The sequence below is a fragment of the Bubalus bubalis genome, chromosome 19, assembly GCF_019923935.1.
Source record: "Bubalus bubalis isolate 160015118507 breed Murrah chromosome 19, NDDB_SH_1, whole genome shotgun sequence".
NCBI classification, from domain to species: Eukaryota; Metazoa; Chordata; class Mammalia; order Artiodactyla; family Bovidae; genus Bubalus; species Bubalus bubalis.
This window is the reverse complement of record NC_059175.1, coordinates 15,003,993-15,026,561: the sequence shown is the minus strand read 5'-3', so window position 1 is coordinate 15,026,561 and position 22,569 is coordinate 15,003,993. Positions and strand designations below refer to the sequence as shown.

The 22,569-nt window shown below is 37.2% G+C and overlaps 1 protein-coding gene across 12 annotated transcripts in view; it reads left to right on the top strand.

Moving 5' to 3' along the window:
• RNF180 (ring finger protein 180) overlaps positions 1 to 22,569 on the top strand; it is a 305,707-nt gene that overhangs the window by 131,723 nt on the left and 151,415 nt on the right. The window contains exon 6 of one of the 12 annotated variants that reach the window (XM_044932405.2): positions 19,157 to 19,420. The exons of the other annotated variants lie outside the window; for them this stretch is intronic. Within the exon in view, the coding sequence (XP_044788340.2) occupies positions 19,157 to 19,171 (15 nt within the window). The 3' untranslated portion in view covers positions 19,172 to 19,420. Of the gene's footprint in view, positions 1 to 19,156; positions 19,421 to 22,569 lie in introns of those variants that run through there. 12 annotated transcript variants of the gene reach the window in all.

The following is a 22,569-nucleotide window of genomic DNA, read 5'->3' as shown; positions in this document are numbered from 1 at the left end:
CTTGACTAAATTGATATAAATTGATTTCTTGACTCACTAATGGGTTGAAATCTGCTGTTTGAAAAACACTGCTTTGAAGTTCTTGGATAAATTGTGATTGTGGCTTCTCCTTTTGGATCCTACATTATACCTCTTTTCAAAATGAGCCAGGCCAGTCAGTTTGTGAGTATTAAAAGTCATTTGATTTTCCTGCCTCTGTTGCTGCTCAAAATTGTACAGCAGTACTTCTCAGTAGACTTATTGCAAAGAAAAATAAATTCAAGTGAGGAATTCAGTTCAATTCAGTAGATTTGTTGAGCAAGCTCCTGCCATGTGCCAGGCCCTATACTGGGCACTGAAGATGTGGGCATGAATTAAGCATGATGTTTTTCTTCTGGGGAACCTAGGTTACTGAAGAGGAAAAGATGGAAGTAAAGTGTAATGATGGGCCTCTTATGAGGTGCACAAGGAGTACAAAGGAGGTAGTCAGTTTTCCTTGAGAAAGACTGAAAATGTTTTACAGGGAACATGCTTGAGCTGAGTCTGGAAAATGAGTAGATAGTAAGTTATCTTTAAAGATGCAAGGTTTTTGCTGACTAAACAGGGTGGCAAAGAGCAGCCCAGACAGTGAGAGTAAAGTGAAGACAAACGCAGAGGCACGAGTTAGCCTGGTGCTTTCTTGGTCCTCACTCTTGTTCACTGTGAGAAGACAAAAGACTGGTAGCCGGTGGGGACGAGCTCAGTGAAGGACTTAACAGGCTTTGCTGACGGGACCATTTGGCAACAGAGAGGCACTGACAACAGGTTTACATTTTAGGAGGATTATTCTTTTGGGCACATTGTGGAGATTGAGACAGATTGTTTGGAATCCAGAATATCAAAAAGGAGACTGTCAAATAATCTGAGGAGGGCTTTAAATAAGGCAGTATTTGAAAGGAAGGAGAGAAACAATGGTAGAGGACCTAAACCAAGGTCAAATTTGAGAAATAAAGAAACTTATTAATGTTTCAAACTTGAGTTAGCCAAACATATATTAATTGACTATTCTAGAAACTGAAAATTGATCATCCTTAGCAGTCCATTGAAGCACCATATTACCAAGAAAATGGTCTCAGCCACAGATTATTATAATTTTGACTGAGTCTGATATTAATTAATAATATGTTTATATCTTCTGATTTGTTCCTAGAAAGATCTGAGAAATACAAAATACATATCAGAATATATTTTGTAGTAAGGAAATATGTGGAAGGATAAGCAAGGATAGCTGAAATAAAATGAAGCTATGGGAAAGGTTGGTACACAAACTATAAATAGCCATTACAAAGAGAAATGACTTAGATACACAACTCACAGTACCCATGAAATAAAAGCCAATTGCTTAGGAAACTCATATTTTTGGTACTGCTGAGAAGTCCTCTCTCTTAAGTCTGTCATTTAAAAAGAGGCTATTTGAAGTGGTTAACTTCACTTTCACTTTTCACTTTCATGCATTGGAGAAGGAAATGGCAACCCACTCCAGTGTTCTTGCCTGGAGAATCCCAGGGATGGGGGAGTCTGGTGGGCTGCCATCTATGGGGTCGCACAGAGTCGGACATGACTGAAGTGACTTAGCAGCAGCAGCTGCTAAGTTAATGTTATGTATGCTAATACTAATGTTATTAGTAGCGTTTTTTGTAGTAAGTAGAAAAATAAATTTTGGAGAGCTCTTTTCATAGTGAGCGTTAAGGTAAGTCCAAATCTGCAAGGAACCAAAAGTGTCATCAAAGTACATAACTCTTGTCCATTCATCCAGGAGTGCTCGGGTAACCATGTGACGTCAGGTTGTGTTGTGTGCTAAGCACTGAGAATACAACAGAGAGCAAAACAGGCAGGTGCCTGTTGCCCTCAATGGAGCATGGGCTCTATTAGCGGAAATACTGTATTTGTAGAGAATGTTAATTTTGTATTGTATAGTGTAGGGAACAGTATTACAAGGGCAGTATGGGGTTCCTGAGTACTTACAGCTATGGAGTTTAGGGGGTCTCAGATTTAGTCCCTGAGGAAGTGTTGCTGTGGTAAAAGCTGTTTTTTTCACCAGTGCAAAAATAGTGCTCCAAGTAGAGAGTGGCAGGGACTTCAAGGTTATACTCTCTTGCTAATATTCTAGTAACCAGTTACAGACAAGTCCTTGGGCTTTAACTGTGAACCAAACTGGAGATAGGGTCCCAGTATAATAACTAGTTTGCTGCTGCTGCTGCTAAGTCACTTCAGTCATGTCCGACTCTGTGCGACCCCATAGATGGCAGCCCACCAGACTCCCCCATCCCTGGGATTCTCCAGGCAAGAACACTGGAGTGGGTTGCCATTTCCTTCTCCAATGCATGAAAGTGAAAAGTGAAAGTGAAGTCGCTCAGTGTCCAACTCTTCGCGACCCCATGGACTACAGCCTACCAGGCTCCTCCACCCATTTAGATTAATTTAAAATATGAAGAATAATATTGGCAACATTTGATTGCATCATCTCATTTTTAAGGTACTTTTAAATGTCTTAATTTGTTCTCTGAATACAGTCTGTATATGTCCTTAATTCTGATGTAAGAACGATGTACTCTTGTTGAACAGCATATAGGCAGGCATGTCTAGAAGACAGTAAATGAGGACAGGCAACAGGAGGCATCACAAATGGTTAGTTATTAATATATAGTGCCTACCTTGCCTCACTTTCTGTGTTGGTTTACTATTCTGCTTTTCTCCTTAATGACACTTTCTTCTTCTTTTCTTCCTTTTCTTATAGCAGTTTATATCTCCCATCAGTATGCCTTAAGAATCTATGCATATTTTTTCTCTCTTGGACTATCTTTCTCTATATTTATATAATTATTCACTTGTCTATTTCTCTATAATTTAAGTAAACAGTCAACTGTTTAGTCTTTATTATATTATAGAAAAAAATGAAACCTTATTGTAAAAAGAACACAGAAAGCAGAAGGACAAATGAAATTAACTGTGATCCCACCAGTAATAACTGCTATTAACAAAATTTCCTGTCATTCTATATTTTGTACATTTTTTGTTGCTCCTTTTTACAAAATGAAGGCAAATTCTATGTATTATTTTAAAACTGCTCTTATCTCAGTAATTATATTATGATCTCTTTCCATGTTAGTATATATGCTTCTGTGATGTTTTAAGTAGCCAGATGGTATTAAAACGAATTAAAGTATATTGGGCAATTGTTGAACGTATTTAAATGACATACTTATACCTAAAGTTATTGTGTGTATCTAGGATTATTTCCATAGAATAAATTCTATCTAGACATAAAATGATTCATCAAGTGATATGCAGAATTTGAAGGCTGTTGATACTCATTGCTAAATTGCCGTGGAAAGATTGCCATATGCAATCTAACTGCATGAAGTATCTTTATATTACTATGGATTATGAAAACATTTTAAGTCTTCCCACATGATGTAGCAATGTCATTATGAGATAATATTAGAAAGTAAAGCTAATAGGGTTAAAGGATCAAAAATCATTAAAATGGCATTGCAGAAATCAGTAGTGGCCTTGGCAGTGTAAACAATGTGTGCTGCTGCTGCTGCTAAGTCACTTCAGTCGTGTCCGACTCTGTGCGACCCCATAGATGGCAGCCCACCAGGTTCCCCCGTCCCTGGGATTCTCCAGGCAAGAACACTGGAGTGGGTTGCCATTTCCTTCTCCAATGCGTGAAAGTGAAAAGTGAAAGTGAAGTCGCTCAGTCATGTCTGACTGTTCACGACCCCATGGACTGCAGCCTACCAGGCTCCTCCGTTCATATGACATAAGCTTATTTATAAAGTTTCTATTCTATAAATAGAAAAAATGATATTTCTGATTTTATAGTATTCTGCATTTACCCCCTATTTACATATGAAAGAACTGATATACAAAGAGGTAAAAACATGTCCAGTGTTCTACTGTTGATACATGGCAAAGCTGTGGTTCCAGACCAAATTGGTCCAATTTCAAGGGCTGTGTCTCTTCCTGAGAAAAGTTCAGGATGACTGCCTTGCCATGCTGTTGAGGTGATTAAATGATACATGCTTCGTGTAGTAAAAGCCTTCAATAGTTACTGCTACTATTGAAAGGAAAGTTAAAATAAGAAATTTAGTAAAACCTCGAGAGTTGAGAGGCATATAGAATACTGGGAATTGAGATTTAAAGATAAGATATTATCAGTTCTCTTTTGTTTTTCTTCTTACACGTTTCATTTCCAAGTAACACCAGACAGCATAAACTGCTATTCCAGCCTTTGCATCTCGACAGATTGATTCTGAATTTTATCATTTTCAGTGATTTAGAAGACTGACAGATCTTCTGACAAGACACATTGGATCTGATTTGCTAGACCTAAAGAGGAAAATTCACATATCTCTTTCAGTTGATTTGCACAAAAATACCACTAGCTCAGCTGGTAAAGAATCTGCCTGCAATGCAGGATACCCAAGTTCAATTCCAGAGTTGGGAAGATCCCCTAGAGAATGGATAGGCTACCCACTCCTGAATTATTGGGCTTCCCTGGTGGCTTAGATGGTAAAGAATCCACCTGCCATGTGGTAGATCTGTGTTCGATCCCTGGGTTGGGAAGATACCCTGGAGGAGGGCATGTATTCTTCAATTTTTGTATACATGTTTTCTCCAGTATTCTTGCCTGGAGAATCCCCATGGACAGAGGAACCTGGTGGGCTACAGTCCATGGGGTTGCAAAGAGTCAGACACAATAGAGTCACTAAGCACAGCACACACATCACTAAAAGTATATGGAAGAATCCCTAAATAAGCAAAAGCAGTCCTTGTGCAATTGGTGTTAGGTGCTTTATGCACCATAATATTAGTAATATATTTAAATGGCAATGATGGTGATGATAGCTGTTAACACCTACTGAGCACTTCAATGACAGGGGCTGCTCTGAGGTTTTATAGATACAAAATATTTAAAGGCGTGATAAAGAATCTGCCTGCCACTGCAGGAGACCCAGGTTGGATCCCAGGGTCGGGAAGATACCCCGTAGGAGGAAATGGCAACCTGCTCCAGTATTCTTGCCTGAAAAATTCCATGGACAGAGGAACATAGTGGGCTACAGTCCATGGGGTCTTAAAGAGTTGGACACGACTGAGCACACAACACTAGGGCCTTTGGATCAGTCAGTCAGTTAAGTCACTCAGTCATGTCCAACTCTGCGACCCCATGGACTGCAGCACGCCAGGCTTCCCTGTCCATCACCAACTCCTGGAGCTGACCAAACTCATATCCATTGAGTCAGTGATGCTATCCAACCATCTCATCCTTTGTCGTCCCCTTCTCCTCCTGCCTTCAATTTTTCCTAGCATCAGGGTCTTTTCCAATGAGTCAGTTCTTCATATCAGGTGGCCAAAGTATTGGAGCTTCAGCATCAGTCCTTCCAATGAATATTCAGGATTGATTTCCTTTAGGATGGACTGGCTTGATCTCCTTGCAGTCTAAGAAACTGTCAAGAGTCTTCTCCAATACCACAGCTCAAAAGCATCAATTCTTCAGTGCTCAGCTTTCTTTATGGTTCAACTCTCACATTCATACATGACTACTGGAAAAACCATAGCTTTGACTGTATGGACCTTTCTCAGCTAAGTAATATCTCTCCTTTTTAATATGCTGTCTAGGTTGGTCATAACTTTTCTTCCAAGGAGCAAGTGTCCTTTAATTTCATGGCTGCAGTCACCATCTACAGTGATTTTGGAGCCCAAGAAAAGAAAGTCTATGACTGTTTCCATTTTTTCCCCATCTATTTGTCATGAAGTGATGGGATCAGATGCCATGCATGATCTTAGTTTTCTGAATGTTGAGCTTTAAGCCAACTTTTTCACTCTCCTCTTTCACCTTCATCAAGAGGCTCTTTAGTTCTTCACTTTCTGCCATAAGGGTGGTATCATCTGCATATCTGAGGCTATTGATATTTCTCCCGGCAATCTTGATCCCAGCTTGTGCTTCATCCAGCCCAGCATTTCTCATGACGTACTCTGCATATAAGTTAAATAAGCAGGGTGACAATATACAGCTTTGACGTGCTCCTTTACCAATTTGGAACCAGTCCATTATTCCATGTCCAGTTCTATCTGTTGCTGCTTGATCTGCATACAGATTTCTAAGGAGGCAGGTAAGGTGGTATGATATTCCCATCTCTTTAAGAATTTTCCACAGTTTGTTGTGATCCACACAGTCGACAGCTTTGGTGTAGTCAATAAAGCAGAAGTACGTGTTTTTCTGGAATGCTCTTGCTTTTTTGATGATCCAACAGATGTTGGCGGTTTGATCTCTGGTTCCTCTGCCTTTTCTAAATCCAGCTTGAACATCTGGAAGTTCTTAGTTCACGTACTGTTGAAGCCTGACTTGGAGAATTTTGAGCTTTGTTAGCATGTGAGATGAGTGCAATTCTGCAGTAGTTTAAACATTCTTTGGCATTGCCTTTCTTTGGGATTGGCTCATATAGTGTTGGTAATAGACGCTGGAAAGTACAATAGATCAGGGTTGCTTATTCATAAAACTCAGTGTTTGGCCCTCAGAAAAGGACTTGATAATTCCCTCTAGTTCATTCTCAACAGATTGGAGCTATACATTTTTCAATATATTTTAATTTTTTTCCTAACAATTCATTTATTCATCAGCTATCTAGTAATTTACGTAAATATTCTAAGTTTACATTTTTAGCTCTTTATGGTTCCACATGCTTTATACCCTCTAAGCACATTAATCTTTTCAGGCCTGCATTTATGTTTTTCAGATTTTGAAGCATGACCTTTGCTTCTAGTTTTTAGGAGTCAGGATAAAATAATAGTGTTAAGCATGGGCTCTGGACACAGATTGTGGGTTTTATTCCTGCCTATCTTCCATTATTTAATTAACTTTAAATACATATAAAATCTCTGTGCCTTAATTTCTTTGCTAAAATGGGGCTAATACTACCTACCATTTATGGTGGCTTATGAGGATTTCATGAGCTAATAAATATAAAGTGCAAAAAAATAAGTTAGCCACAAGAACAGTAAGCAACCAATATAATAAATATAATAATAGAAAACTAATACTGATTCTTAATGAAAAGTATCTTGGAATATTTGTATCTTTAAGACTTTTTAGTTTTCAAGTAAATAGTAGCTTTAATTGTCTGAGAGAAAGCATTACTAAGGAATCTACCCTTAAGCCATGTCTTTAGCTTGATGTACATCTGAGGGATTCTAACCAGTACAGAGACTGTTAAGGGAAGATGTGCCTCCTCTTCCTCGGTATGAAAAAAATAAAATTATTTGGGGGAGTTATTTATTAAAATAATAAAGCCTCCTATTCAAATTTAAATTTTCAACCTATGTGTATTTGCTCTATATTATGTTTTGAAGTTTAAACATAGAATATAAACCTAATTTTTGTCATTGTATAATATATGTAAAAACTTTTGTTTTTGTTTTATCAAAGCAACCTGAAGTATCACTTAGCTTTTTTCCCTTGTCCACATGTGAACTCCTGGTCTGAGCCACTGTAGGAAGACATCATTTATTGTTTGGTGGCATCTTTTACTGGAACTCCTAGAAGGCAGCGATTCTTCAGTTGTATTTTTACCTAACCCCTATTAGGAGCTAAATAAATATCTTTTAAGTAGATCTGTTGAAGGGAAAAAATACTTAAAAGATATTAAAGGGTCACTTTTGGGAGAAAGTAAAGTACATTATTACTTTCAAGGCTTAAAATATATAGAACAGAGTACAACATACATCACTGCTGAAGAAACTAACAACTTGAGTTGCAGATATATTTTTATAGTTGTTGCATGTATCCTGAAGGAGCTATCTGAATAAAGACCCAAATAAATAAATTCAACTTAATTTATATCCTTTTCTGGGGTAAAAGCTGTATCTCCTTAAAACCCAATATACAGGAATAACTGATAGGGAATTTTCTTTTAAACATTAAATCTTTGTTTTTCTTTTAGAATATTGACTTCCTGTAACCCTCCTAATGCGTCTTATATTCAAAATCTTTAGAAGAACAGTTAGTTCCTATTCAATCTCTAGATATATCTTCAACTTTTTAAAATTTAATGTTCTAGAGTGTTTTCTATGTCATTAAACATTTCCCTTTATAATTAAACATCATGTGTGAATATGTTAAATACGATTTCATCCATACCTCACTATTTGAAAACTTAGATTGTCTTCAAGTTTTGGTTATTATAAGTTGGCATCCTTAAATTTAAATCTTTGTGTTCTGAGTATCTTGTCCACTTTGCTTAAGGTAAACTAGGTTCAGGATTGTTAGGATGCTAGTTTAGTACATATTACCAAATTATATCCTAGAACGATTAAACCAGTTTATTCTCTTATGAATAGTCATTGTACTGCATGTTTAAAAATACTGAGTAACTGTGTATAGAGTTCTGCCTTAATTGCCATTTGACCACTTCAGGGTGTTTTTGTTCTGATTTAGAGCCTTTCATGTGCCCACTATCTCCAAAGGTCCTGAAGCTAATATGCAGACCCAAGAGTCAAAGCAGAAATGTTGTGATAACTTATCATCTTCTTAGACATGGCATCAGCAAGAGATCAGTTAAATCATTTAAAAAAGAAAAAACAGCCAACTCTACTATCAGTCAGGTTCTGTTTTAAGCATTTTACACATATTAGCATATATTAGTTCTTATAGCTGCCCTTTTTGCCTTCTTTTTAGATGAGAAAAGTGATTCGTATGTAAAGGGACTGAGTAACTTACTTAAGATCTGAATTTGGGAAATATAAATCTAAAACCAATGTATTTGTGTTCTGGAAAAATGTGTTTATTCATTTGCTTTTATTAAAGTAATTTTATTTAAAGCCAAATAAAACATTCAGATAAGGGGAAAAAACAAATTATTTTCTAATGTTTGCATATATTTAAGTAGAATAATTTTGCCCATACTAGTCTCTAGCCTTTTTTCTTACCAACAGTATTTTGTAAACATTCTCCCATGTCATTAGCTGTAAAGCTATATATATCAATATTTTACTCACTACCTAGTATTTTACTTTATAGATGAAATAAAATAAAATAGTATATTTTATGGATATACCATAATTTATTTAGCCAGTCCCCAACTTTGGTCACTTTGATAACAAGCACAATGGAAGTTGTTTACCTTCCATCCTTGCTCCTGTCCAGTTGCTACACTATATTTATCCTCTGAAAGATAGTCAAGTCTTTTATGTGGACATGGACATCTCCAGTTTACATCCCCGGCTAAGAAGGTTGGATCTCCTCAGTAAGAGACTTCAAAGTTCTTAATATTCAAATTTGTCTTTTTTTCCCCAATCTCAAATATAAGTTGAAATTTTTATAATTTTGAAGGTTAACTTTATAATGGTGATTGATACTTTGTGGGTATTTTGTTTGCTTTTAGTTTTGGAAAATTTACCATTGCTTTTCCTACCAGTTAAATATAACAGTATTTTTTAAAGAAACAACTAAGGTATTATCTTAACTCATGTAATATAGGCATCCCAGATGCCTTTGCAAATAGTGTATTTTAGGACTGCTTACCCAAAGCCAAATCCTTGGACAAGTACCATCAGCATCATCTAAGAACTAGTTAGAAATATACTATCCTGGGCCCCTCTCTACTTACTGAATCAGAATCTGCATTTTGGTAAGTTCCCCAGGTAATTCATGTGTTCTTTAATGTTTCAGAATCATTACTTTAGGTTGTTTTTTTTCCCAGCTCCCATCTGTCGTTTATAGATAGCTCACTTTGCTCATGGATGTAAGCAAAAGATGTACGGCTTTTGCTGTATGCTGCATTTTCCTGGCTGCTAGTAAATACTTCCTCTTTTTTGGAAGAACTTGATTTTTTTTTTAATATGTCTGATTCCAAACAAGAGAGAACTGTTGTATGAGGTAATTGTCTTTTAAAGTATTGTTCCCCAGTTGAGTTAGAAGCTGTTGTATTGATTGTGGCATTTGAGAGCAAGCTGAATTATTAATTTGGCTTCATTTGGCAAGTAAAAAGATTTTAAAATCAGAGATCTTATGAAACATGGTGCCCTCTGTCACAGAGCTGTTCCCTTTCTCTTGAAGATATGCTAGTGCTAATAAATATTTTATAATGTCTCTGCCTGGATATAAGTAAGTAACCATCATTGTAGAACAACCATTATATTCATGCTTACTTTGAAATGCTTACTTTGAAAATGCTTACTTTGAAAATTCATTGTTTCAAAGCAAACAAATGGGTATTTTTAATGAGAAATATGATAATTCTATTTGAGATTACAGTTATTTACTGAATATAACAAAGTATATTTGAGGGTGTTACCTTTTCAAATCTTAGATGAAATTGCTAAAGCACTGCTCATCCATCAAAATACACAGTTATCCTCCCCCTGCCCCCCGCTTTAAATCAGGAACTAAATAAATTTGAACACAGGTTTGATGATAGTTTCTCTGTGGGTTCTTATTCCTCACTGTCTGAACTCAGGAACCAGATAGATTCAAATAGCAAGTGGTACTTGTATCCTTCTTCCTCATTAACCATCAGCATAATAAATACACATGGGACTGTCATATATAGCAGCATTTCACAGTTAACTTTCCACAAAAATATTAGCCTGTATTTTCATATGTGCTGTGCTAAGTCACTTCAGTAGTAGTATATCAAATATGAAAATATTCTGTAAACTGTATCTTTTTTGACACTCAAAACACAGATCAATATAGTTAAGGCTCTGAATGAATCATCTGTGAAATAAAGCTGTTCAATTGTGTTTTAATCAAGCATTCTAGCACAACTATAAAATAAGGGCCAGCAGGTCATATGCCAAAATGAAGAGGACCTATTTTGTCTATAATAGAGACTATGAGAGCCTTAGGGACTTCTGTGGTAGCTGAGCTGGTAAAGAATGCAGGAGACCCCAGTTCAATTCCTCGGTTGGGAAGACCCCCTATAGAAGGGATAGGCTACCCACTCCAGTATTCTTGGGCTTCCCTGGTGGCTCAGATGTTAAAGAATCCACCTGCAATGAGGGAAACCTGGGTTGGGAAGATTCCCTGGAGGACGGCATGGCAGCCCACTCTAGTATTCTTGCCTGTAGAGTCCCCATGGACAGAGGAGCCTGGCGAGCTATAGTCCAGGGGGTCTCCAAGAGTCAGACATAACTGAGCAACTAAGCACACACAGCATAAGATCCTTAACCAGGATGAGCCTCAGATACCTCATTTGTAAACTAGATTTTAGAGTTAAATATGCTGATATGTGTCAAGTACCTGATACACACAGGCACTGGTTTTACCTTCCCATTGGAAACTTGGTGACAGGGCTGCGTTAGAACTTTAACTGGTGATTATTCACTTAAAGTGGGATTTACTGTACAGTCATCCCTGATTTCTCTCTGATGGAATCACTGGTCACTTGTCTCCTCATCCTCTCTGCTACAGCAGTGCTAGTCCCCTCATTGTCTTTAGCACACACCAAGCATTTATTGTTCCTTCTACCCAGAAGGCTCCGCCCTGGAATATCCATGAATGTCCTGCTTCATTCACATCTCTACTCAAAAGGCACTTACTTAGAGAGACCTTATCTGATGACCCTAAGTAACCCTTCACATATGTTCTCTATTTTCTTACAGTTTATTTTTCTTTATGGTGCTTATTGCCACCAAGTATATATTTGTTTTATTTTTTGTCTATCCCCACTAGAGTATAAGCTCTACAGGAAAAAAAGATCTTTTGGGGTTGTATTCCCTGCTGTGCATATAGGAATTCAGTATGAATAAATGAATGAGCAACAAACATTTTATTAAAAATATAGAAATTAGATTTCTTTTGAGGCTTCTCCCAGTTGTATTTTTAGCATCTAATACATAATTTTGGAGCTGTATCAAATGCAGTCATGACAGACCTATTTAGTACACTAATTTAGTACCTCTTTCCAGTCTCCTCCTCCCTTGCCTGCCTTTACTTTGGAGGACCCCTCCACCCCCAAAAAATAGAACAAAGCACATCCTGAAAACAAACTTTTCCAATTTCCCTTGTAGCTCATTGACTATGGGACATAATACAGGTCAATGAGAAATAGGCAGAAATCTCCCAGGACCTTCCTGAAAAGCTTTTTCTTGTGTGCAAAAGAGACAGATATGGCTGGTCTGGATGCTTCCCCTTCTTCCTGCCTTAAACATCACAATGCCTAAAGCCTTAAACATCACAATGCCATCTTGCAGCCTGCAATTTCAGATTTCTTAATGGATGAGAAAATAAACCCTATCTGTTTAAGCTATATGTAATCAGTTTTTCTGTTTGTTGTATTTGAAAGCTTTCTTAACCATACAGAAATCTGGGAGACGAGGATAAGCTCAGCACCTGGCACACAGGAGATAGACTTAATTACAGCAGCTATTATTATACCGGTTTATGCTTTTGAGTGTTAAGGAGTGAAAAATGGTCACATACTAAATAGTTTTAACCACCAAAGCAACCTAATGAATTTGCTGTCCTTAATTTGTAGTGTTATACTAATGTTCTAAATTAAGGATATAAAAAAAATTAACTTTCCTGGATGTGAAGTTTATCAGTTATATAACAAGTTCAGAAATCTCATTGCAGTGGGTAGTCTTACAAGGGGACTGATGTTCCCCTTGTATGTGTCCCTTCTTGTTTTTTTTTTCCTCCAACACTTAACTAGATATTTCTACACGTGCATTGTCCACAAGTAAAGGGCATAAACAATTTAGAAAAAATACGTTAATGTAGTGGGACTTTGGGGGTCTTTGTCTACTTGCTTGCTTGTTTTGTTGATGATGATAATGATGCTGATGATGTTTTTAATTCTCTGTGAAACAGTAGTCTTGAAAACAAATGACTTGGATTTGTAAGAACTGGGCTCTTTGACAGAAAAGATTTTTGAGAATCCAAAGATAAAGTCCTGAAGGAGTTAAATGTGAACTCTGGCATAAACAATTGATTGAAAAGGAAAGAATGATTGATACAGAAGCTCATTTTTCTTGCACTTGGAAAGTGCATAAAAACCTTTCTTATACTTTGAAAAGAAGACCAGCCCTCCCCCACCCAGAGTCTGTATTGGCAAAGGACACCCACAGACCATTTGCCCTCCTCTCTACTATCTCAGATGCCCTGATTCAGGTAAGCTCTGTGCCTCCCTGAGTCCTCTCAGGGATCAAGGATGGGAGAAAAGGAGGAGAAAATCCTGTTTAGCAAAGAGAAACTAAGCTTTGAACTGGAAGCAGATTCTTTGCCCTGAAAATTGTTGTCCTAGTTTACAGAAAGAAAATGAGAGCTAACTATACTAGTTAGATTCACTTGCTGTGAAACTATCATGTTTTGCACATCTGAGTTTGGTGACTGAAATTCATACTTGGTAGACTATAAACACTTAGGAGGCTAAAGACTTTCATTCTACAAGTTGTTCTTAATGTCATAGTTTAAGGTATGTCAGTAGAATTTATGTCTCATGTAAAATGTTTTATGTGAAACTTGTCAGTTGAGCTTTCAATTTCTTTTTTGCCTCATTTCCAACCCTCTCGTCATTTAACCATCACAACTGAAATAGTGTTCTCTAAATCAGTGGAAAACTAACATTCCTTTTTCTTCAAAGACAAAAATAAAACCTTGAAAATTTCACAGGAACCTCTTACAGTTTTGAAGAAGTAAATATGTTAAAATTTGATCCTCTGAGGTTTAACATTTTGTTACTAAAATATTATTCAGGCAAAAGTAGACTCTGATGTGTTTTATTTATTCCATGAACCTGGTAAATTCCGTGGAGTCCTAGGAATTTTATGGGCAGGGGAAACTGAAGATCTGTAACAAATTAGAGTAAAAGGTGTAATTGGTAGTGGAGTATCTTTCACTTTTCTCTTGAATCTTTATCCTAGAAGTGCTCTTAGTAAGTGAACGTCCCCCATTATAACTCTCATGTCACCTATAAAAGTAGGAAAAACCCTGAATAAAATAATGCAGACATATTCTACTTTTATATTGAAGTATAGTTGATTTACAGTGTTGTGCCATTCTCTGCTATACAGTGACTTAGTTATATACATATATACAGTTTTTTATATTCTTTTCTATCATGGTTTATCACAAGATACCAAATATAATTCCCTCTGCTATACATTAGAATCCGGAGAAAGCAATGGCACCCCACTCCAGTACTCTTGCCTGGAAAATCCCATGGACAGAGGAGCCTGATAGGCTGCAGTCCATGGGGTCACTAAGAGTCGGACACGACTGAGCGACTTCACTTTCACTTTTCACTTTCATGCATTGGAGAAGGAAATGGCAACCCGCTCCAGTTTCTTGCCTGGAGAATCCCAGGGATGGTGGAGCCTGATGGGCTGCCGTCTCTGGGGTCGCACAGAGTCGGACACGACTGAAGTGACTTAGCAGCATACATTAGAATCGTGTCATTTATGCATTCCAGATGTAATCTACCAACCCCAAACTAACAGTCCATTTTTCCCTAGACAACCATGAGTCTGTTCTTTAAGACATGTTCTACTTTTAAACAAACTTGATGTGTCAAAGTCTGAATTTATATTATGTCTGATTTATCCTTAGATAAATTATTTCTTTTGCTAAAGTATTTGCATTAGATTTCCTTGAAATAACAAAGTCTTGTAATCTAATGAAAATAGACATTTTCTGTCAACCAAGTATAGTTGACAATATCTTCAAAATGTGTCCTGAATCCATTTGTTTTTCTTCATCTTCCTCTAGTAGTCAAATCACCATTTTCACTTGCTTAGACCACTGCACCAGCTGCATATATCTTACTGCTACTATTCTTTCTGCGACAGTCTACTCCTCCCTACCCCAGAGCAGGCAGGTACATCAGAGCATGTTATTTGAAACAGAGCATGTATCAAAATGTCCTATGGCTTCCCACTGCCATATACTGAATTTGCCAAAGGGTAAAATGTTAATGCCTTATCAGTTCCTCAGAATGCTAATGATCCGACCCCAGAAGAACCGAGCAGCCCATGTTCTTGACCATCCCTCCACCGTTCTCCTTACTCAAGTCACTTTGACTACACTACTGCTTTTGCGGTTTCCTCCCTATATTCAAGTGTAGTCTCGCCCTCAGGTCTTGGCCTCTGCTCTTCCCCCAGTCTGCATGGCTGGCTGTTCTTGTTTTTGATCAAATGCTGTCTTCTCAGAGAGGCCTTTTCTGACTACTTGTAGCTGTTTTTCTTTCTTTTTTTTTTTTTCTTGGTAGCACTTATCTTTATTTGCAATCATCTTATTTTTTTCATTTGTTTACTTGTATATTGTCCCTCACTTTCATTAGAGGATAAGCTCCATTGGAGTATTTTGTTTTTATTATTCCTGTAACCCTAACACTTAGAACTGTGCCTGGCACATTATAGTGCCTGGCTTAATAAATATTACTTGAACAAGTAAGTTGTAGGTATATAGCCAAAAAGCAAAAATTATGTAAATCATAATACTTGTAAGTCAAATCATTTTAAAAGCATTAAGCAAAAAAAAAAAAGCTACTTATCTGCTTGACTCAATTTTTTTACATTGCCCAGCACATTACTGAGCATGGATGATCACCTGGGAAATTTCTTGATCTTGTCAGTCTTTTTTCTCTGTACTATGGCCAGAGTGATCTTTGTTACATAACATAGACATACATTCCCTTCTTAGAAACCTTCCATGGATTCTCTGCTCTTATGATAAATATCTAAATTCTGACATGGACTGAGAATCCCAGCCTAGTCAGTCCCTGTCTGCCTCTCTAGCCTTAAGCTGCTGTACTTTCCCACTAGCTCTCTGTCCCTCCTCAGGGGCTTTGTAACCTTTGCCCATTAAAAAATCCGGCTCATCCTTCATATGTCAGCTAGAGAATTCTTTCTTTGAAGGCTTCCTGCACCCATAAGATGAGATCAGATTCTTTTGTCATTTATTTCAATGAACTTTCTTTCTTTCAGAGCATTTATCTCAATATGTAATTAATCCTTCATCAGTAGAATTACTTAGTTAACATCTTCTTCCCCGCTAGGCTGTAAGCTACAGGAGAGAAGTGGCTATGTCTGGTTTTGCTAACAGTCCTGTCTCCAGCATCTGTCCCAGGGCTGGCATATTTTAGGGGTTCAATAAGTATCTGCTGGATGATTGGATGAATGAATATTTAGAGCCTAAATATGTTGTGCTATATATTCAGTCCTGGGAATACAAAAATCAAGACTGGATCTCTACCCTCAAGGAGTTTATATTGATGGCAGACATAAACATTTGTTACAGGGTATGAATATGGGGATTCATTTTTTAATTGGGATATAATTGACATATAACACTATTAGTTTCAAATGTACAACATGAATTATTTGACATTTTAAAAATCATTTATCTATTTCCTGGGCTGCTTCGAGTCTTGGTTGATGTGTGCAAGGTCTTTGTTGTGCCATGTGGGGTCTTTAGTTGTGGCATGTAGAATCTAATTCCCTGACCAGGGATTGAACCCAGGTACTCTGCATTGGGCATGTCAAGTCTTAACCATTGGACCACCAGAGAAGTTCCGGTATATATTGTGAAATGACCATCACAATAAGCCTAGTTAACATCAATTATCATACATAGTTACAATATTTTTTTTTTTTTGTAATGAGAAGTTTTAAGATCTACTCTGTTAGCACCTTTCAGACATGCAATACAGTATTATTAACTACAGTCACCATGCTGTACGGGTGGTCAAAACATACAAGTTTCCAGTTATAAAATAAGTCCATCCATAGGACTCATGGATGGATATCCTGTGGATGAACTTACTTATTTTGTAACTGGAAACTTGAACGTTTTGACCATCTTCACCCATTTTTTTTAAAATCAGATATCAGATGGTTAGGAATCAAAGAGGCTAAAAACCTCAGCATGCTGCCAGCCAAGAATTTGAGGTCTGGCTCTTCCTTTTAGTTACTCTTTGTCAAGTACCTCAGTGTCTCTGGGATTCAGTATCCCTGTTGGTAAATTGGAAATAATACTGCCTGTATGCTAATGTTATTGTAGGGATTAAATGAGGTAATATATTTTAATTTTACTAGAAGACCTTGTATATAGTATTTGACAAATACAAGGTGTTAAAGTCAAAATTATTTTTATATGTAATTTGCTTTTACCACTAAGAGTAGATCCTCTCTTCCTGAATCTTCACATATTCTTAATACACTAATGTAATCTTAAAAAGTAAAAAAGGAACATTTGAGTATTCTGAATCTGAAAACTAGACCCAGAGCTCATGACTTCACCTTTAATACATGGAAGATACTTTAAAATTCTATTTAGTTATGTAAAAGGTTAAAAAATAAAAAATTATGAAGAGTAATCACTTTTAAGCTTGAAGAGGGCCAACATATTAGACAACTAATACCTTTAGAGAAATAAGACTATTTAAAATTCACCATTAGCTATTTTGCTAGACCCAAGATTACTGGGAGAAATATCAATAACCTCAAATATGCAGATGACACCACCCATATGGCAGAAAGTGAAGAAGAACTAAAGAACTTCTTGGTGAAAGTGAAAGAGGAGAGTGAAAAAGTTGGCATAAACTCAACATTCAAAAAACTAAAATCATGGCATCTGGTCCCATCACTTCATGGCAAATAGATGGAGAAACAATGGAAACAGTGACAGACTTTCTTTTCTTGGGCTCCAAAATCACTGCACATGGTGACTGCAGCCATGAAATCAATAGACACTTGCTCCTTAGAAGAAAGGCTATGACACACCTAGACAGCATATTAAAAGCAGAGACATTACTTTGCCAACTAAGGTCCATCTAGTCAAAGCTATGGTTTTTCCAGTAGTCATGTATGGATGTGTGAGTTGGACTATAAAGAAAGCTGCTGCTGCTGCTAAGTCACTTCAGTGGTGTCCGACTCTGTGCGACCCCATAGACTGCAGCCTACCAGGCTCCTCCATCCTTGGGATTCTCCAGGCAAGAACGCTGGAGTAGGTTGCCATTTCCTTCTCCAATGCATGAAAGTGAAAAGTGAAAGTGAAGTTGCTCAGTCATGTCTGACTCTTCGAGACCCCATGGACTGCAGCCTGCCAGGCTCCTCCATCCATGGGAGTTTCCAACTCTACTGGAGTGGGTTGCCTTCTCCGAAAGAAAGCTGAATGCTGAAGAATTGCTGCTTTTCAACTGTGGTGTTGGAGAAGATTCTTGAGAGTCCCTGGGACTGCAAGAAGATCCAACCAATCCACCCTAAAGGAAATCAGTCCTGAGTAGTTATTGGAAGGACTGATGTTGAAGCTGAAGCTCCAGTACTTTGGCCACCTGATACGAAGCACTGACTCATTGGAAAAGACCCTGATGCTGGGCAAGATTGAAGGCGGGAGGAGAAGAGGATGACAGAGGATAAGATAGTTGAATGGCATCACCGACTGGATGGACATGAGTTTGAACAAATTCCGGAAGTTGGTGATGGACAGGGAAGCCTAGTGTGCTACAGTCCATGGGGTTGCATGGAGTCAAATATGACTGAGTGACTGAATTTTACTGAACTGAACTGAACTGAACTTTAGCCATTTTATAGGAAGTTGTCATTTTAGGAGCAATGCCAAAATGATGGTGATAAATGGGGCTCGGCGACCAGATAAAAATGAAAATTGTGGAGGTTGTGTTTCATCTAATGATTCCTTCTCCTTAGGGACTGATGGAAACATAATTGATGCATTGCTTCTGATAGTTCATGGCTCTTCAATAGGAGTTGTTTGCTTTATTTCTTTTATTTAAATAACAATAAAGTATTTTTTGCCTTGGGGACATCAGAAAACCACTAGCATTTTGTATGTGTTATGTTACAAAAATCATTTAGGAGGGCTTGAGCTGGAGGAAAATGAGTTTATAAATGGGCTTATCAAATAAAGCTGGCTTTTGTAATGATTCGGTTGTAAAGCAAGTCATTGTAAAAATATGGGATAGTCTCTTAAGACTATCCCATGTTTTTATTAATATGTAATCTTTTTGTTTGGATATTGTATACCATAATAGATTTAGCTAATTACAGAGTATGGCAAGCTTTAAGCAAAATGCATAAAATAAGTCTTAGAAAATGTATAGAGCAATAAAAAAGAAAACTTTAATTCTCATGCTTTTCTCCAGCCATTAATATATATCCTATCCTGTTTTCACAGGTTAAGGGATCTTAGAAAATCATTTGGAAAATACAGCTGAGCCATCTGATATGACATCTGATGCCCTAATCTCAGGGAAAAAGAACCCACTCTCATAAGACAGCATCTGTTATTCCTTACTACATTTTTGTCCATAAATAAATCATGCTTTCTATGTTGCTAAAGAAAGATTACATTGTTTTGGACTAAATTTTTTTGAAAACATTTCTCAAAAAAATAATCAGCCATTAGGTGAACTTTGGATCCTTTTTTTTTTGAAAATCCTTAAACCATTCATCTAAAAAGTAAAAAATGTTGACAATGAATAAACTTCCAAATTCTTAATATATTTCATTTATTTAGCATTTATTGAGTATTTTCCCTCTACAAGCTCAGGGTCTAATCACTGAGATGGATGGAAGGCAGTAGTGATGTTAAAATTATGGCAGATACCATAAAAGAAGTATGCACAGGATGTTGGAGTAATAGCCAACTCTGCAGGAAAGGTGAAGGATCAGAATGCATTTCCTCCTGAGAATCCTCATGTGAAGTCCGTGGGACAGTCAGTCAAGAGCTTACTAGGAGAATAGGCAGAGAATTAAAGGAGAGGACTTGGCCTCTTCTTAAGCATAAGAAAATGGTAGCATTGGGAGGATGAATAAGGAGATGTTTCTGACTGAGGGTCAAGATGGGAAGGTACATAGAGGCCAGAACCAAAAAACAATTTTATGCCTTGCTAGGAAGTTTAAAACAAGATTAAGAATGACCTGATAAAGTTGTGTTTTTGAAGTCAGTATAGCCAAAGTGTAGCGGGTAAATAGGAGAATGAATGGAAAAGACTGAGAGAGGCATCTAAACCTAGTTAGGTTATTTTGGAAATTCTGATAAGAGAGTTTAAAATGACACTGGAGATCAACAAATTTGAGAGAGACTGAATCCCAACAGCACTTGAGAACTAATAGATGTGACGGTGAAAGAGGAAGAGAGAGAATCACTGGGTTTTGGTTAATAAATTGAGGATGCTATTTCCTTGGGCCATGCATAAATACAAGTTGAGCAAGACTGGGAAGGTAATAAGATAAGGAATAGGTAGACATGTTGAGACTAACATGTTTGGGAGATACATAGGCAGATATATTCAACAGTTGGTTATAAATATGTTCACTTATTTATTTATTCATATGTTTATAGATGTTAAGACTTCCCCTGCTGGCTCAAAGTGTAAAGCGTCTGCCTACAATGCGGGAGACCCGAGTTCAATCCCTGGGTCAGGAAGATCCCCTGGAGAAAGAAATTGCAACCAACTCCAGTACTCTTGCCTGGAAAATCCCATGGACAGAGGAGCCTAGTAGGCTACAGTCCATGGGGTCGCAAAGAGTTGGACATGACTGAGCAGCTTCACTTTCACTTTTATAGATGTTAAAGTTTAGAGTATATCCTGGACTAAGGTACAGTATTCATTGCTGTTGTTGTTCAATTGCCCAGTGGTGTCCAACTCTGCAATCATGTGGACTGCAGCATGCCAGGCTTCCCTGTCCCTCACTGTCTCCCAGAGTTTGCTCAAACTCCTATCATTGAGTTGGTGATGTCATCCAATCATCTCATCCTCTGTCACCCCCTTCTCCTCCTGCCCTCAGTCTTTCCCAGCATCAGGGTCTTTTACAGTGACTCAGCTCTTCGCATCAGGTGGCCAAAGCATTGGAGCCTCAGTTTCAGCATCAATCCTTCCAATGAATATTCAGGGTTAATTTCCTTTAGGATCAACTGATTTGATCTCCTTGCAGTCCAAGGGACTCTCAAGAGTCTTCTCTAGCAGCACAGTTCAAAAACATCAATTCTTCAGCACTCAGCCTTTTTTATGGTCCAACTCTCACATCCATATATGACTATTGGAAAAACCATAGCTTACCTTAGTCAGCAAAGTGATGTCTCTGCTTTTTAATATACTGTCTAGGTTTGTCATAGATTTTCTTCCAAGGAGCAAGCATCTTTTGATTTCATGGCTGCTGTCAGCATCCACAGTGATTTTGGAGTCCAAGAAAATAAAATCCGTCACTGTTTCCATTGTTTCCCCATCTATTTGCCATGAAGTGATGGGACCAGATGCCATGACCTTTGTTTTTTGAATGTTGAGCTCAAGTCAGCTTTTTCGATCTCCTCTTTCCTCATTATCAAGAGACTCTTTAGTCCCTTTTCACTTTTTCTGCCAAAAGGGTGCTGTCATCTGCATATCTGAGTTTGTCCATATTTCTCCTGGCAGTTTTGATTCCAGCTTGTGATCCAGTCCAGCACTTCACATGATATACTCTGCATATAAGTTAAATAAGCAGGGTGACGATATACAGCCTTGATGTATTCCTTTCCCAATTTGGAAACAGTCTCTTGTTTCATGTCCAGTTGTAACTGTTGCTTCTTGACCTGCATACAAGTTTCTCAGGAGGCAGGTAAGGTGGTGATCTGGTATTCCCATCTCTTTAAGAATTTTCCACAGTTTGTTGTGATTCACACTGTCAAAGGCTTTAGCGGAGTCAATGAAGCAGATCAGTTTCTTTAACACAGACATAATTTGTTTTTTCAAAATTAAGTTAGCTCTCTGTTTTGTTTTGAATATTAGATATTATTATTACATGCCCTTATAAAAATTCAAACACTATGAAAAGAATCAAAACCTCTGATAATCCTATTTCTGGCTTCCTTACCTTTAATAGACTTTTCACATATACAGTTTTGTAACACAGAACATAAATAAGTGTAAGAACATGTTGAATAGTGCATGTCTATATGCATATTATATGATACACAGATTTATTCATATAGACATTATATAGACATTTTGCCGGAAAGGCATAACTGTGCATAGTCTTATAAACTGCTTTTATCTCCACTTAAGATAACTTCATAGCAGTTTTTTAATCAAGTCTGTGGCTTACATCATCATTTTCAGTGACTGAAAAAATATTCTATTGTATATCTTGTAATTTTTCTAATCATTCCCATATTATTGAATTTTTTATTTTTTCCCATGTTTTCTTATAACTAATTTCAAAGAGTTATTCATAAAAGAATAGTCTTTCATTTGAAATGAATAACATCAAATTAAAGTAAGAAATAAATTAATTTATATAATGTTTGGTTGAATCTTGGGTTTCACTACTAATGTTATCTGAGTAGGTCACACTACTTCCCTGGCTTCTGTTTCCTCATTTCTATAATTATCTATTCATTTAAAATAATCAGTCCCTCAGTTCCTCTCAGTGTTGGTTATTATGTGATTTGTTTTACTCTGATGATAACTACTTCTAAAGAGGTAGTTAAACATAAATATTATTATGGAGCAATGACTTTGGAATGAGATCAATTCAGGATCGACCCCTGGTTGCACAACTGACTAGCTAGGTGACTGCATGTGTGCTAAGTCACTTCAGTCGTGTCTG